The sequence below is a fragment of the Scleropages formosus genome, chromosome 19, assembly GCF_900964775.1.
Source record: "Scleropages formosus chromosome 19, fSclFor1.1, whole genome shotgun sequence".
NCBI classification, from domain to species: Eukaryota; Metazoa; Chordata; class Actinopteri; order Osteoglossiformes; family Osteoglossidae; genus Scleropages; species Scleropages formosus.
The window spans coordinates 11,081,975-11,100,343 of record NC_041824.1 but is presented as its reverse complement, the minus strand read 5'-3'; the positions used below and the strand labels follow the sequence as shown (position 1 = coordinate 11,100,343).

Sequence of the window (18,369 nt, the reverse complement as noted above, 5' to 3'; positions counted from 1 at the left end):
CTTTATACAGCTGTGTAGTTTTACTGCAGCATTTAAGAATAAGTACATTGCTTAAGGTGGGATTCAAACCTACAACCTTTGGGTCCAAAAGCAGCAGCTGAAATTAAGTATTTCAACAATTATTATGAAACAATTAACAACAATAAACATGTAGACATAGTAAAATCAAAATATCTGTGGCAGAAAGTATTGTTTAAATTTTATGTGACAGAGATGCTTTTGAACCAACATGATGATTTGGTTGTATTTTTTTGTATTCTTTTTAAATTTGTTGGCATATGAGGTAGGATTATCTTTTTTACTTTTTCATGTACATCACGAAAGCTTTTGTTTTGTGACACATCGGAGACTCGTAAAAGAATTTGAATTACTGCAAAATTTGTTACAAAATACGGCTAAATCGTAGAACTCCTTGCTGAGGTAGTTAAAGTGTGATCCCCATGAATATTTGTGTTCTTGCAATGGATTTCAATGGTAATAAGCATGAAAATGGTGATATGGTCAATATCGAGTTTTCCTCTTATTTTCCTCAGTGGGCCTAATTTAATGACATGGCAGCAATTTGCTCAGCCATCAAGCTTTTGATAAAACACCAAGGCTATTCAGAAGAACAAAGAGTGTGTTCTGAAAAGCTGAGCAAGCTAGAGGAAGAAGGATAAGATGCCACATTTGGTTCTACATGAGATGACCCTTTTCCTGCTCATGCAAGCGCGAGAGCAACAGTTATAAGCAAAAACTCATTTTCCTTTCAATTATGCCATTGTAAAAAAAAGAAAAAAATGTAAAAAAGAAGAATGTAATGTGTACACAGAACTTCTCAAGGATGATTAGAGATGTGAAACAGTATTTGCTGATTAGAATCACTGGATTCCCCAGCTCTGCTGCTATGGGTTTTGTGAAAGACAAGTCATTGCAGAACATATCATGCACATATATATCTTTCAATTAAATAATTTGCCTTCTGGAATTAATCAGGAATGTGACTAAATTAGATTATTTTTTCATGACAACATGAAACAAATGTTTATGATGTGGTATCATCCAATTATCCATCTTGAGCAAACAAGACAAACAGGTACTTCACACGTTGCTATTGCTCATACTTCAGTAGCTTAATGTTAAGATACACGAGATGTAAAGGCATTCAGTAAGCGGGAAAAATTACTTTGCCATAACATGAGGACAGTTTGCAGAAAATTAACTGCAGAGAGGACTTTAGAGAACACTTCCTTCTTGACACAGATTTGTGGCCCCTGGATATTGGACGGGTGAGACAACGGGACTGTGTATGGGCAGATGGCCGTGTGAAGAATAGCTGTTGGCTGGAAGATGATGAAGCAGAGGCTGCTGCCCACAAGCGACAAATTAGCCCCTGTGGTGACAAGGTACGCTGACCTGAGGGAAACTGAGGTGGCATTACCAAAGACAGAGGCAGATTCAGGGAGGTATGAGTACCACGTAATACAAAGAGAGTCAGCAATGGACTACAGGACTTCCAACATAACATGCCGAAATTCTGTTGAGAACAATGCATGAAGGTTACCACAAGCAATAAAACTGCTTAAATTAAATAATTCAGTGTTCATTGTAATACAAAAATAACTTGCTCAGCACTGATTTGGGATTATATGGTAAATAGCGAAAAAGCACCATGAATGAACCATGAAGGGAGGGATGGAGTTGTATGGGATACAGCATGGATGGCCAGTTGAGAGGGGTGCTACAGTGCAGTCTAAAAGAACAGGTAATCATCAGGGAAAAAGGGATACCTGAGGGAAAAAAAAAAAAAAAAAAAAGGTATTTGGAAGGTAAAGAGAAAGTGTATGGAAATTTGACTGTCTAGCAAGCCGTGTTATTATTATTTCATTAGTTTGCCGACACTTAAGTCCCAGAAAAATTACATTTTTACTCATTTATACAGCTGGATTTTTATAACAGGGCCAATTCACAGTTATGCTATAAAGTGTATAACAAAAGGGACATTCCCAAGACCTTGAACTAACATGTAACTGACTGCTGTGTGGCACAAATCATATTTCTGATCTCAAGACATCAAGCACACAAACATAATCTCCAAAGTACAAAACAACAGAAAAAAGTATCACAGGCAGCGTATGTCAGCAAACAGTAGACTATAGTAGCATAGGATCCCACTACATTTTTACTGAGCACAGGTCATCAGCACAAGTGATCAGACATGCTATTATCAAGCATCTACTCCACTGAAAAATTTCTGTGAAGCGTATGTTAGTTTGACATGTGTGCTCATAGATTAATGTGACACAGACTCAATGTTATAGGCAGGGAAATCTGTTTTACATATGTTTTCAGCATAAATCATAAACCTGTAGAATTTAGACAGTATAAAATACAGGGAATTAAACTTTATAATACTTTTCACACATAAGACAAAAAAAATACCAGTGAAATACCCATAAAACTCGTTTGAGTGAGCTATTTCTAGAATTATATTAGCAGAGCTATTATGCTAGTGGTTCTGTCAACATTATGCACCATAAACTGATACTGAGTCTCTATAAAAGCAGATTTAATTGGGTATGGTTTATACAACCTCCAGGGGAAATCCTAAATTAAAGTTGCTACACTTTGGTTTAAGATGTCATGGCTTTTTTCACCTTATTTATTTTTATATTTATTTTTTGCTAACTTCCCCTTTGTCTAGCATGTGATGAAAATGTGTCAGAACGATACATCTATGTTTAATGCTGCGAAACTAAATATGGTATAATATCAAGGTGACTTTTTCTCATGACTACAGCAATGTATCACAATCCATGAGTACAAAAAAATTATATTCGCTATGACTTGCTGGTATCACCATTTTGCTTAAATAATGACTCATTATTTGATATTATTATTTCACTTTGCGATTCAACCCATTGTATTGTCTACAAAGGGAAAGAACCAAAAGATAAGGATTTCATTTTTTCCCAGTGTCAGCCCTGAGCTCCACTGAAAGCACATCATTCCACATGGTAATGTTAATTATTTCAAACATGAAATAAGTCCTCTAGGAGTTGGCGACTACATCCCTGATAGCCCTTGTGCCTTAAGGCTACTGAAAAAGTAATGTCAGTTAAATCAGGGCAGTTGGCTTCTCAGCACTTACAACATGAGACTAGGAGGCCAATTACTCCTTAGTCTATTAGTGAGGATCTGTCTTTGATATTAATATCAACAGAAATAAAACTGATCAATGGACTCATTTTTATTAGTCAGAAAATATCATCATTATTAATAAATGAATAATATATAATAATAAAATGTATATATACACACAGTCTGAAACCACTTGCCCGAAGTGGGGTCACAACAATCCAGAGCCTAACTCAGCAACAGAGGGCACAGGGCTGGAGGGGGAGGAGACACACTCAGGACGGGACGCCAGTCCATTGCAAGGCACCCAAAGCAGGACTCCCAACCCCAGACCCGCCAGAGAGCAGGACCTGGCCAAGCCCGCTGCGCCCCCCTCCTCAATTCCTGAACAAGCACTCTTTTGAGATGATATACATAATTTGAAATCATAAATATAATTTTACTGCTGAAACAGCAAACAATAGTCTATGAGAAAGAAATGATTTATACTGATGCAGGCCATTGCGATAACTTATTTCGTACTGTTTGATTTCACACAGGTGGTCTCACACATATTTCAGACTTCAACTGAAGCATTTTCAGGAGAAATCCATTTAGCAATCTTCACTTGAAGTGAGTGAGAGAGAATAAATTAAAATATTAGCATGTAGGGGGGTGCGGTGGCGCAGTGGGTTGGCCCACATCCTGCTCTCCGGTGGGTCTGGGGTTCGAGTCCCGCTTGGGGTGCCTTGCGACGGACTGGCGTCCCGTCCTGGGTGTGTCCCCTCCCCCTCCGGCCTTACGCCCTGTGTTGCCGGGTAGGCTCTGGTTCCCTGCGACCCCGTATGGGACAAGCAGTTCTGAAAATGTGTGTGTGTGTGTGTATTAGCATGTAATAGTGCCTGTGTAAGCTACCCTGTTCAAGTATGCAGGAGAATTAAGTAGTTTTCCTAAAAAAAAAAATCTCCTTAAGCAATGGTACACTACTTGTACCCATCGCACAGATGCACACTTGATGCTTTGGGAGGCATGAATTCAGATGGGGTGGAACAATTCCATATGCATCCGGGCAGTTGTCTTGAGATGTCCGTTTAACTGTAATATCAGTGTGTTCAGCTGGCAGACAAAATCCCAGTTAATTAGTCCACACCTTTGACCAAGGTAAATTATAATGTTATATCACAGACAAGTACATTGACCAGACACTTTTATCCAAAGCAACTTGCTGCTGAACTTCCTACAATCAGACACCCATTTATGGAGGTAGGTAGTTTTCCCTGGAGCAATTTAGGATAAGTACCAGTAGGCAGGATTCAATCCTTTGTGGGCCCTGGAAATTAGAAGGCTGAGACAGTGGGGCTGTGTATGGGCCTATTTACTCATCTGTACATCAGGGTATTCTTACTCTATCAGTTCAGACTAAGTGCCTTTATCAAGACTGCATAGTTGGATTCAAACCAAGAATCCTAAAATGACAAGACTGCATCCTCAAGTTTGTCTTCTACTTCTTTTACAAAGCACTTCAACAAGCTTTTCCCTTATTAACCGAAGTCTAGATGATGATTATTATTAAATGCATCCCCCCATATTTTGAAGATCCTTAAGATTACAGAAGAAATACCAGGGATTATTATCAGGTTTGTATCCTAAAATAGTAACAACACTTTAGCAATTTCTTCCCATTTTTTTCCGTTAATGGAGAAATTCAGGGCAAATAATTTGCTTAATAATAGTGTTAACATGGGGGATCCAAACGTTAGTGCGCGAGGGATACTTTACGCGCGTGCCATTCCTGAACATCGTTGATCGTGTGTCTAGTTGCCATGCGAATACAAAACAAGACATAAGGTCATGACTGTAGAATGTGCTGGAAGGATTGAGGTGGTTTCATCAGTTCTACGTTATTGTGAACTCAGTCAATAAACAATGAATGGATAAACTAAAGTGATCAGAAAAAAAGAAAACTTGATTTGTTCAAAACATAGGCGTTAAAAGTGCGCGCGGGTGGGGGAATGTTCACTGAAGACTTCAGTGAAGTCCTCCAACAATTCGAGTGTAACAGTCACAGTGGCTCCATTGCTAAATATTGCAAAATAATAATTTTGCCCCGCCCACGAGTTGCTACACCCCCACTTCAGAATAACGGTCCATGGGACGACGGAATCATGGGCAGCGATTTTGAAACCACCGATGTTCGCCCGTCTGAGAAAACTGGTTTGCGAGGGACAGAAGAGCGGTAGTTTGGGGTTTTGGTGTGTGCAAGACTGTGATGGGGGCCGGTGTGGCCAGTAGGGAGAGACAGTGAGGTGTGTGCGCGCGTCTGTGTGTGAGAGAGCGCGAGAGAGCAAGAGAGGGAGAGAGAGAGAGAGAGAGAGAGAGAGAGAGAGAGACTGCCGTTGGTCCGTTTTTTTTATGCACGCCGTGGAGAGACTCTTGCACCCTCGGCACCTCCTCCTTCTCAGCATCTCGTCGCCACCACTCGCCTTAGTGCGCTGCGGACCGCCGCTGCTGCTCCTGCCTTTGTCTCGGGCAACGCCGTGAACGCGCCGCGCACGCGGAGCCCACCGGACGCAGCAGCTCTCGCGCTCTTCACTGTGAGGTGGACCGTACACAGCCATGGAGCTCCGGGGGAGCGTCCTGCTCTTGCTTTTAGCAGCTTTACAGGTACATATATAATAAATATATTCTCCTAAACACGCACGGGGGTAGCTGTAGAGAATGGCGATTTTATTTAATAACTGTAGTGTGCGTTCTTCTTCGCGCCCCACTTCATAATTTCACTGTATTTATAAGCAGGAAAGTGTTCGGGACGCGCCGGCGTTTCGCATCGACCGGCAGCATCCGGTACGGTACGGGCTCGAATAGACGCAGCGCCGATAAAAAAGAAGTGATATTTCTGCCGGGCTCCACTCCGCTGTGCGTGTTTTCTGTGTCGCTAGATGTGCGTTTCCTCCCCGGGAGTTGGTTTACTGTATGACGGGGATGTTTTTAACAACGCAGCATGGGGTTTTTTAGCCTGTGGCGAATTGGCGGCGCGAGGCGAGTTACTGTCCATGGTAGTGGCGCGTGCCTGCCTGCCGTGTTCCGACCGTCCCGTGCGCGCACGTAGTACAATCGCTCTAGACTAAGTGTGCACTTTTTAGCCGTTTTTGTGTTCTCACATTTGCTCAGTTGAAGGGGGTGATAACCGTGAGTGGTCGTGCACAGCTTAGTCAGAAGAAATAGCGGGTAAGGTCCTTAAGATAACAAAAGAGCCCCCGGGGCTAATTATTCTTGTGCATTTCGTACTAGAATCATCATGCAGGAACCCGCGTTGCGTTGTGTGAATCCGGCGCGCTGAGTTAACGAGTTACGAAGAATTGTTGGTTTGTTTACTCAGATTACTGTACAAAGAAGGGGGGAAACAATGGGGTTAAAAACAACGAAGTCAACATCGGAGACAAACGCAAAAAGATCTGTGGTCGCGGACCCGCCGGGCTCCTGGTGGAACACACCTCGCTCGAACGAATTCGTGGACATGAATGATCGGAAATATGACTTAATTCAGGGTTCTGCTGTCTTTCCCCAGCCCTGCACAAGTGCGGGATGTATCAGTGCAGGATTTGTTACGATATGATATTTTGACTGAATACCGTTGTTCCAGAGCTCAGGAGTAGCAGATCTCCGACCAGCTGATTGGGAAATTTGTTTGGTCGCGGCAGAGTTCTTTGTACAGTTTTAGATGATTCTTTTCTTTGTTGTTTCTCAAAAGTAGTGGTAAAGTGTATAATGCTACATTTGCAGAGTAGAAAGCACGGTAATAGCCCCTACTGTTGCCAGCGAGTGTGGTAATAAACTCCTGGGGTTTTGTCCACTATAAATTGGTGTGATTGTGGCACAGATTACCCACAATGCCCTATGCTGGGAAGACACTTTGTTTAGTGGTCCCCTTCAGACAAGGGCTTGACACTGTTACTTGGTTTGTGGGGACTGCACTTTAATGCATGTAAGCATGCTCCCACATTTGGTTTGTCTCTTTAATCCATAGTTTTAACTACAGTAAGCCCCACCAGCTCCCTCCGAATGTCAATTAACATAATTGAGGGTTTTTTTTGGCTTAGACTCAACTACACACACTGTAGTGAGGCAAGCCTTTGCCAGTTTTGTTCTGAATTCCATTTTTATTGTGCTTTTGTATAAATAAAGTAGTTAATATTTCCTAAAGTAAGGAGGCATGTATTTTATAAGTGCTTCTTCCGTTGTCTGTTATTTTTATGTTTACGGTAACATTATTATTCGTCACTTAAAAGTCAAAGTTTGTATCCATTTTCAAGCATAAATGAACACGGACAATGGTTTTCGTTACCACCTGCCATTTAAGGGAATCTGAAACAGTGCGGAAATTTATTTTTTATGGGTGTGGCTTGCCTCCTGTAAGGATGAACACAGTAGCACAAGGTCTGTTTAGGTGAAATGATAAATAGTTTATAGTGGAAATATTTCTTTTTTTGTCACAGTCAGGCAATTACAAATTAGTTTTTAATGAGATAGAGCATCTATAGGTCTATTGTGTGCTGTGCAGGGCGCTGAACAACAACGGGTCTTTTGAATAGCACGAAGAAGCCAGGGAAGATTCTTCCCAGGGAATATAATGCCTGAGGCTCCCCCAGAGTGGCTCTTAGAATGTATCAATCTCACCAGAATGTACTGAGGCAAAAAAAGAGGAAAAAACAATCAAATGTCAACTATAAGCATTTTTTGAGGTTTTGTCTGTGTTGTTAGAAAGAGGAATGAGTGCAACAGCAAAACAGATAATTTATGTGTACATAAGTGTTTCTACATATGGAGTATGTGTTATATTGTATTTACATAGGTGCATTAATAAACAGTCTTTTTTCCTTTTCACTTGAAAGGAATTTTTTTTTTTTTTCAATAAAAAATGCCCAGTTATCAGAGGAGCCAAGCTAGTGTTACTGTCTGTCCCCAGTGAACAAATGGGACTTGTTCTTGCTTAGCCATGCTCCTTGGCAAACGATTAACCCTTTGGCCTCATTATACTAATTGCAGTTCCCTTAAAAACAACAGATGCTGCTGTGTAACTGTGAGGGAGTTCCAAAATGACCTGGTGACTGAAGGTTGGGGCTAGGAGCATTGCAAACATAAATGATGAGAAAACATACTTATGACTAATTCTTTCCCACAGATCTCCACGGAAGGTAAAGGGTCCCCAGCATGCAGGTCTGGGTTTACGGAAGATTTGTACCATGCAACAGTGTCTGAGAAAGTGGTGGAAGGGCAGCCTCTTCTGAATGGTAAATCTCCTTTTCTTCTACAGCTTGCCGTTTCTTGCCATTTCTTTGGATGTGTGTGTGGACCTGGGTTAGAGATGTTACCAGTGTGGAGAAAAGGCTGTGAATTGGTGGCTGGAGTCTTTATTTTCATTGCTGATAAACACAGTTTCTGTAATTGAATCAGGCCAATGAGCACACCTTGTTGCTAGTTTTATCAATAGCTTGTGTCCGAAGAAATTTAAATAAGCAGTTAAAACTGCCAGGGTTCATACACAGTGTTAATGCTTCTAAAGAAAACATTAAGGGAGAATGGAGCCTTCAGGCTTCTGTTTATTTGCCTCTCTCACTGTTTTTGAATGTTTAAATTACATTACGGCCCCCCTTGAAGACAATATTACTTCAGAGAAAGGGAAAGCCTCCAGCTTGAATTTAATGCAGAACAGCAGAATGTCTGGTAGGAAAAGTACTGTGTCAACAGTAGTTTTTTAACAAGTTTGCCCTGTTTTTTGTTCTCCTTCATTTGTCTGTTTGAAAGTCACTTATGAAATGTGAGGAGGCAACGAGCTGGTAGAGAGAAAGGCATGTCCTGCCCTTAGCTGCCAGCTCACTGGTCCTTAACTGCCCCCCCCGATTAGATATAATTTTATCATTTGCCTTAAATGGTAGTATCTGTGAAGAAAGGCCAGATAGCTTAACCATGGCCGCACTTATACATCACAAGCATTATCTTGGAGTCGATGAGGAAATCTGTGTACACAATGAGAGTCGAGAAAACAGAAGCAGTATCAGCTGCATATCATGTCCACTGCCTTTCACATGTTGCAGAGCTTTCACCACATATGAGGAATTAATGAAACAAAAAGAAATAATCAAATATTGGCCTGTTTTGGAGGAATATTAATTGGCCTGTTGTAGCTGTTCAGAATAAGAGCACAACACAATTTTTTGCATGTTGGCCTTAAATGCTGATGAAAGTGAAAGATGGCAGGCTTGTTATTTTGTGCCAAATGTTGAGTCTGGAACACCAGTAGAATGGGCAGATCTTAAAATGGGAAAAGGTGATTACTGAGCAGTTTTCCACTCCCTGTAGATTTATAGGTACCATCATAACCCCAACCCTCCCCTCAGTGGGGTGATAGCTGTGTGTGACAAAGCAGTGTTTCTTTTTTAGGCACAGCTGAAACAAAGCTATCACCAGCACACAGAAAGAGAGATGGGCAGAAGCCCTCAGCCGCTTAGACAAAAGGAAAGCAAGGGCATTGAATTTCACACCAGGTGCCTGAATTTCACAGTTTGACACGATTCTGAGTCAGAGACTGGGGGTGGGGCTGGAGTTTTGGTTTGATTTGGTTACCTGCATGGTAGCGTTTGATGTTCTTGGCGATTCATTTCCCTTTCCTTTGACTGATGCATAGGCTACCACCATTGTGTGTTTGTGTGTATCTGTGCAGGGAGGTGGGGTTCCTTTTTCTTCTCTACTGTCACTGGGGACCTCTTACAGAGTAGTCTTTGTGCTTTCTAAAGGACCCATTAGGTGGTGCATTCTGTCATGCTCGGTATGAGAATTTTAACAAAACTTGTCTGTTAATGAGTTCTTCTTATGTCTTAGGTGATATTGCTTTCACAGCATGAGGATCAGACCTCTGTTCTCCATAGTTTCTGTGGAACATCTTTTTATTTTAAAGATTAGTGTGGTCACCTTCTGTGAATCTTCCTCCTTTAAATTGCACTGCATCGAATTTTCAAAATAAGTGCAACTTAATGCCCCCATGCTTAGGTTGCCGTATTTTGCTCATTTGGGGAAGGTTGATAGCTCAAAATCTGCAGCAGTGTTCTTGACCAAAACAAATGTGGAACCATATGGTTGCAAGCTGTGTTCTTCCCCCACCTGTGTGGCCACTTCTGTCATATGGGGGGCCCTAAACATAAAGTAAATATCCAAAAGTTGCTATATTGCCATGTGCTGTGTGTAGTTTGACCAGTATGAGAAGTAATGTGATAACATGTGCATGTTTTTCTTTGCAGTAATATTGTTTTATTGAAACCTTTACCCATGGACCTAGGTATCACCCTAGCTTATACAAGGTGGAACAGAAAGATCTTTGCAGCTAAGCTACTGCAGCACTAAATAAAAATGAAACAGCAACTGGTTCTGATAAATACATTGAGGACAGATTTTAGTAGATGGTTTAATTTAAAGACTTTGTTGTAGAATGTAATATACTGAAATGAGCTAAGTGCTGTGGGCGTCTTTGAAAACGTACCCTTGTGAACTCAGAACCAATTAACAAACAAAGAAACAATACGTTTTGCCCTGAGCAAAACTGTTCTTTCTGATTGTCGGTTGCACTTGAAACACTTCTTGGAAGCTATAACTAATTAACCTGTTTACAAAAAGTTTTCATTCATTTTTTGCTGGTGTTCAATATGTCCAGGAAAAGCATTCCTGGGGGTTCCCAGTGACTGTTATTTATTGATATTTCTGGCAGATTTGTAGACAATGTTTTCATTAATTCATTTAGTAGAGTACTTTGGTTTAGACTGCAGACTGAGGGAGTCTGGTAGATTGTTGTTCAGCATGGAACAGTTATTTTAAACGGTATTTGTAAACAGAAAGTCAGCTTGAACTTTCTCGTGGTTGTTTAATTGTTGCTTAACAGAGGCCTGTATTCAGAGTAGATTGACCCTTTATTCAACTAAACACTTGTACCGAGGTAGTTTTGACAGCAGGGATTTAACTGAAATGTGAATTCATAACCATTTGGTTAAAGCTTCACATCCTAACTCTTGCACTGTCAACTCTCCGTGTCTCTTCCTGTTCTGCTTTGCTGCAGATCTGCTCATCCCGGTGTGTTTTTGAAGCTTGGGTGCTGACAAGTTGTCGTCGAATCTTTGACAGGGACCAGTGGAAAGTGGGTGGGTTAAAAGCGTGGCAAAGTGAAATGTGGCCCAGGTCAGAGCATCCCATTTGGACAAATGCACAGTGGGTCAATGAAACTTTGGTCAAGTCTTTGTTCAGAAAAGCCATTTCAACTGCACATCTGCTGTTTATGACAGCTGTGAGATTTAAAAAGTAGTTAGGGGATATTTTATTGGTGCACTCTGCAGATTGCTCAGTGGAAAGTAGCCAGGTTTTTTAACCTCCATGTTGACATCAAGTTTCAGGAGCGTTGACAGGTGAGAATTGAGTCGCTGCGCTGTCTTGCTGTAATGCTTCAGTTTTTAAGTGCCTGCATATGGAGGTTTTGGATTTTATAGCAAGGGTACCAAGCCTATTACATTTTCACCTGTATGTTCAGATATGACAGCTTTGTTCCCTACAAGTGGGTTAATGAAAAATCTAAAGGCCTGATTGACTGCAGTCAGTATAGCTTTTTCACAGCTGCAATTCTCAGTTAAGATTTTTTCGTGCTCTGTATCACAATTCAGGTTGCACTCATTAAGCGTCCTGAGCTGATAGGAAAGAGCCCACACTTATAGTTTATTTTAGTTGCAGTTCTTTGAGCCAGAGAGCAGTGCTTATTTTAGCATGAGCTACAGTCTGGGATGTAATTCTCTTGCTATCACACATAGGCCCGTGTGTCTGCTTAACATCTTGACACGCGCCGCACACACTGACCTCTGAGAATGAAGAAGTGCAGGTCCGTCCCTTAAATGCTCACACACAAAACCGTTAAATGGTTCTTAAACATTTTTAGATATGATTTGTAGTTATGTAAACAATTTTTTTTCCTTTTATGAGGCATGCCTTGTTTAAATTGTGTCCCAGAAGATGCTCCTTAGTTGAATATTACATTTTTCAGTTTTTTGAAGGAACTGGACAGCATGGTGGAGTGGCTGAGATATGGAATGTGCAGTTTACCAGTGGTGCAGCTACTGGAATAGTGAAATGATAAATGGCACCTTCCGTCAGTTGTAGTCCGTCGTTGAGGCTAGTAGTTCCTAGTTTGTTTCAATAAACAAACAAGGAAGATATGCACACCAAATCATTAATAGAACATTCCCGATCCATAAACACAAATAAAGCAAGCAGCAAATAAGAGAAGTAGAGATTAAATTTTTGGTATTCACCTGTAATAAAGCAGACATCGCCTGTGACTGTTCATTAAACATTTTTAATTGAACTTTTAAAACATTTTCACATTAAGGTATGCAACACAAGGAAGGAAAAGTACTAAATAAATGCAGTACAGAGGCACAATTTTAACATTTCAGATTATTTCAAGTAGTTAAACTGTGTTACTGATGTGTTAAAATGAACTTAATTTTGGCCGTGCATGTTTTGCTGAGCAGATTTGATGCATGTGACTGGTCTTAAAAAGGGACATACGATCACATGGGTTCTTAATTATTTAATTGAAGCAGCAGGAATGATTTGAATAATTAAATACATGGTAGAAATAAGGTCCATAATTAAAATTAAACTTGCCTGATCCAGCCATCATTTTAAGATTTCAGAAGTTCATCCAGAAACAACCATTGACTTTAAAGGAAACAAAGATAAAATATGCTTTACTTTTATTGTAATCATTTAATGAGTGTGACAAGGTTATTTAGTTTCTGTACACAAAACATAGCCGTGGTTCCCTTAATCATTCCTCTGCTTTTCAGAAAGGCAAAATATCACGTGATCCTGTTTAGTGAACCAGTGTATTACTTCTCGCTAACCCCTGGGTTGTAGTCAGATTTTTTTTTTGGAATGATCAATAAATTCAGGGTCTTTGTTTGGCCTGATCAATAGACTGTAATGAAGTCTGTGCTCCAATTCCCAGCTTAGCATTGCTGCTGGTGACTGTAGGATTCAGCTATTTTTAAAGTTATGAAGCTCAGTATATTTTCTTGTGCCACTTCAGTGTTGGATCTGTTCTGCTACCTGAATAATCCCAAGTTTGATTGGCATAGTATCCTACCCTGCAATTTTAAAGCGCAAGTGTCAGATTGTGTGCATTTCAAACAGAAATAATATGAAAATTTGCTTGAGCACGTTTAATGTGCTTGGTGGGGGAACAAGGATTTACATGTGAATAGTAAGGGCCTTGAAGTGGATATATTGCAGTTCTGAAATAATAATGTCTGTGTTGTGATGTCTGTTAGTCTGAATTGAACTTGCAGTAAAGTAAACTTTCCAGGCCTGGCTCCACTTGCGAGGACAGAACATATTTTATTCATGTCTGACCTTTAACCATCGCTTGCTCATTGAGGCACATTGTCTGGGCCTTGTGTCTGTGCAAGTTCAGAGCAATGAAGGTGACTCGTACGGTCTGCAGATGGACTAGTCAAATTGTCATTTGCACCCTAAACCACAGGCAGTCCCCAACCCACATTTGTAAATCTCCATGTCTTGTATAGATATTATACATATATAAGATTCCATCATATCTTTGTAAAAGAACTTGAGAAGGAACTGAATAATGCTAGACTGAAAGTAATAATCCTTTGAGACTGGAAAGCATGAGGGCAGTTGTAATTATCACTGTCTGACAGTGTTGCATGTTGCTGATGTTTAGTAGTGGGTTGCATAGTCTTCCATTTGTTCTTCATTTTTTTGTCCTTAACACGTAATCAGTCCATTAGGCAGAGACAGTCGTGGTATTCGTGGGTGGGAGCCGGCGATGGGTGATGGAGTTTGCAGCTGGTGCCAGGGCCTCTCCTCCCTCCTGCTTGAAAACGATTCTCATCCAATCAGCCTTCATCGCTGCATTCTGCCCACCACTGGAACTGATTTTTCCATACTTGGGTTTATTTCACTCTCTCCCCACCTCACTCTTTGTGATTTTTATTGAAATTTCTTGAATCTGGACTACTTGGAGCCTGTCTCTTGCTCTCTATATAATAGGAAAGAAGGAGATGATCATTTCCTTTTTGGTGATTGTTTGCCAGCCTGCAATAAACTGGAGCCCGCAAGTCTGTGATAGTACTTTGAGATGTGCATGCTTCAGTTTTGAGTTTTGTGCAGATTGAAATAAAATATTCTGGCAGGTTGCTTTTTTTTTTTTTTTTTTTTTTTTTTTTTTTTTTTAAAAGAATGAAAAATTAGGTTTTACATGGTTTCTGGAGGAACTGTTGATATTTGTCTGTTAAAGATCCTGGGTGTTTTTTTGACACTGTTCTCAGGATTCAAAATGGAGCATGGGATGCAATGAATAATATCTGAAACATATTAACCTGCAGAATCTTTGAATGTCAATAGGCCCCTGTGCAGCTGGAAACATTATCCTGACCATGGGTTGCGGTTTAGTCATACATTTTCGCTTGAACTCGAGGCAAACAGTGAGGGCTTGTAGCTGCACATGCAGCATGGTATAGTCAATTGGAAAGTTTGTTTTATCAACCTAGATGGAAGGTTATTGTGGACAGTGCATTGTTTGCCAGTGATGTGGAAGCAGCACGGTCAACAGAGAGAATAACTTTCATACCTCGTATTGGACTCCTCCCCAGACAAAGAGGTCTCTGTGCCCATTGGCTGACCTAGAAATGGAGCTCTCGTCAAAGCTGTTATTGTGCTTTTTCTACTCTCTTATTTTGCATTATTTCCTCCCCCCACATTATACTGTCTGCTTTCTTGCTTCAGCAAAACCACTATTATGTGCTGGCGAAATCAACAGTTTTGGCATCATTAAGCAAAAAGTGTAAGTAATCGACAGGACTGCTGAATTGCATTAGAAGGGACAAGTTGATCTTTTGTTCTGTCCAGGATATTGTCTGGCGTTGAAGATAAAATCTGAACAATGCTGCTTAAAATTTGATAGCCCTTTACAGTACATATTATGAAGTCTTGGAGTGTTGTAGAATGGCTACAAATAGACACATGTTTATGGAGTTCCTTCAAGGAAACTGGAACTATAATGAGATAGGTCTGGTAGGGCTGAAGGAAAATGAAAAAGTGAGAGGGATAATGATGGGATAGTGCTGGCAGTAAAATACGAAGGTGTGCAGTAGGACAGATGGTTTGGAGTATTCCACAGCAAAGCAAATGTGGGATTAACCTGTCAGAACATCTCAAGGAGCTCGGAAAAGACCGATTTGATCGGCTCTGATGGGTAAACTAGAGACGTCCTACCTGAGAAGGGAGTCTGGTCACACAGTGCGCAACCCACTGTCCGCAAGGATGCTCTTCAGGCCGCCATAGCAATGCAGAGGTGGAGCTCCCCTTTGAGCTGCTGATGGCTGTAACATGTGAGCAGATCCAAGTGTTGTCACAAAAATAGGCTGTGTGAGAGAGGCCCAGGTGCTGCATAAGAGCAGATGAACACTGTGACCTTTTGCTCTAATATGTATGTTTCATCAGCTGGAAAATGAGTTCAAAGACTCCTCTGTTTGGGAATATGTGAGGGCATATAAATAGCTCTATGAATTTTTATGTTGGTTTTTTGAAATGTTTAATGTGAGGTTTTTTAATAATCACATTTCATTGGACAGTGATGTTTAATTGTATTGATCTTACTTTCGTTGTGTAATCACAGCTTTCTGTTTCTTTTCTGATCAAGTTTTCTAATTTTTTTGTTAAAAATTAGAACACATGATGTTCAGAAAGTAATTTCAAATTTCTGTATATTTGTGGCACACCAGATCCTATGAATACAATGAAATTATTCAGGGGTTGCAGACTTTTTGGTTTGTAACTGACAGTGATTGTAGGAAAAAGACAATCATAACATAAGTTTAGGCCTGCGGTCAACCACAGGCTTGAGGCAAACCTAAGTTCAAGCTGAAGAGTTAAATTCCATCAGTGTGGACATGATGATGGTCCAGTCTGCCAGTAAGGAGCAAATAAGCTCGGGGAGAAGGGTCTTTTCTTAACTTGCCTGTAGTCATAATTACAATTAAATATGAGGTGAGAGAACTGCCTGCATAAGTCAATCTGAACAGCTTCGACTATTTGAGGAATCTCAGTCTGAGATGAGAACTGCTGAGGAATCTGTTCAACCTGACCACAAAAATCGCAGTGAGGAGATTCATTCTGCATGAATGACTTTTTCAGATTGTGGAACACAGCTGTTTTATTCATGGAAGATTGTGCACTGAAATAGTATTTTGTTTTTAGCTTTTTTTCTTTACTAAGTTTACCCCCCTCGATTTATTATATGTTCCTAAACCCCTGTTTTGTTGTTTTTTGATGAAAACAGTACACTAGACCCAGGAATTCTTAGTAACCGCATGAAATGTTTTTATGTGTGACTCATGCTTCCACATTTTTAAGACAAAGACTCCCCATTGTATTTACCATACTATTTAGCAACGAGGGAAAAAAGCTATTTTCCTGACATACAGACAAAAAGCAGAACACAGAGGGAAACACCACAATACTGATGACTTTATGTAAACCATTTAAGTGGAGCAGCATTTAAGTATTTCTATTTGTGAAGACTGCTGACATGAGAAATGTACAAAGAAAAGGCCAGATCACTGGTGATGGAACAGTTAGACCTTTCAGGAATTATTCAGTGTGTGTGTGTGTGTGTGTGTGTGTGTGTGTGTGTGTGTGTGTGTGTGTGTGTGTTTCTGTCAGGTCTTGACCCGGTACCCCCTCAGTCATGTCCTGTCCTGGTAGCTTGTTGAATTTTTCAGCTACCCGCCACAGAATGAGCCAGAGATCTGCAAAGCAAGGAGATATTCACGGTTTATTTTGGTCTTCAGTCTGGAGTCACACTGCAGGGCTGTCATATTAAATGGACCCTCTCAGCCATGTGCTCAGAAGTGGGTGTGAGTTGATGGAATAACGTCCACCGAGATAAAGTGGCTCCATTTTTTTTCAGTACCTCCCAGGCACGTTGCATTACTATACCTTTGCCACATATGCAAATCTTCCTGCTTTTTGTTGTTTTATTTCCCCTCTAAATAGCTATATGGTTATTACTATCTTTCTGACATGCAGGCAGTCATTTCCTGAGGACCAGGCGATCTCAGTTCTTCTATGATCTGTTTTCAGTTTCTGACTATAGCTGTCTGTTACTTTATTATACGACTGCTTCTCATGCACGCAAACTTGACAAACACTGCCTTTAGTGCGATATCATTATTGCCCGTATGTGCCTTCAGAATGGTGTTTGAAGTAAGGTTTTTTTACAATTCAAACCAATTTTAACATGCATCTCATATCTGGTGCAGATGAAGCAGTAAACTGATAAGGGACCTTAGGAATTACGTGAGTTCAAGAATACAAACAGCTGGCCTGGTAAACTACTACTAGAATATGGTGGTTTACAACTTTCCCAACACGTTAATAGTTTTTCCAGTTTACACCAAGACTTCAACAATTGACGTGATTGTTTTTAATGTACATTTTTACCATAACTATCCGTAGGCTGAAGTTTTGAAATGATGATGTGGGCCACGAGCCTGGTGTAAATTCACTACACTAAATATAAGAAAAAAACTGCACCCTGACCATTTTCTTTGCCCTTCTTCTCTATACCACATATTGTATAACCTTCAGGGAAAAGAAGATTGCTGCTGCTGAAAAAGGATCAGGGAATTTCCTTAATCTCCGGTGGCAGACTCTCCTGCCTCTCGGAAACCAAACAATGAAGTAATAAAGGGGGCTGGATATGTGAGGCATTACACTGTCGGACATCGTCGACATCTGTAATAGCATTTCATGCCTCTTGCCCACAGCTGAATCTCCCTTCGTGGGGCTCTCAGTGTCTGAGCCCTAATCTGGCAGTGGTCACCAGTGGCAGTTATTGGGCGATCCACGGATGCTTAATGTTTATTGTTATTAAGGATGTGCTATGATTTAGTGGGGGTGGGGGAAGGGGGTTGAAGTAGACAGACACCGCTTAATGTTTGTTTTTTTTGGGAGTGTCCAGCCTTGTTAAGCCTCGCCATGTGGCAGTGAACAAATGTTGGTTTTAAAACCCCCATCCCTCCCTCCTATGACACCCCCTTTCTCTGGAATGTGATCACAGTGCACTCCTCACGCAACGAGATTCTGAACCTGTTCTGTGACAGCTGTAGGAGAAAAAAAGACCCTAAGCATCATTCTGATGGAATAAGCAGAGAC

General features: G+C 40.7%; 1 protein-coding gene across 1 annotated transcript in view; it reads left to right on the top strand.

The window, feature by feature from the left end:
* The first annotated feature begins 5,271 nt into the window (after positions 1-5,271).
* The window catches only part of LOC108931848 (cadherin-2-like), a 55,688-nt gene continuing 42,590 nt past the window's right edge, over positions 5,272-18,369 (top strand). The window contains exons 1-2 of the mRNA XM_018747896.2: positions 5,272-5,760; positions 8,279-8,387. Of these exons, the coding sequence (XP_018603412.1) occupies positions 5,713-5,760; positions 8,279-8,387 (157 nt within the window). The 5' untranslated portion in view covers positions 5,272-5,712. The remainder of the gene's footprint in view (positions 5,761-8,278; positions 8,388-18,369) is intronic.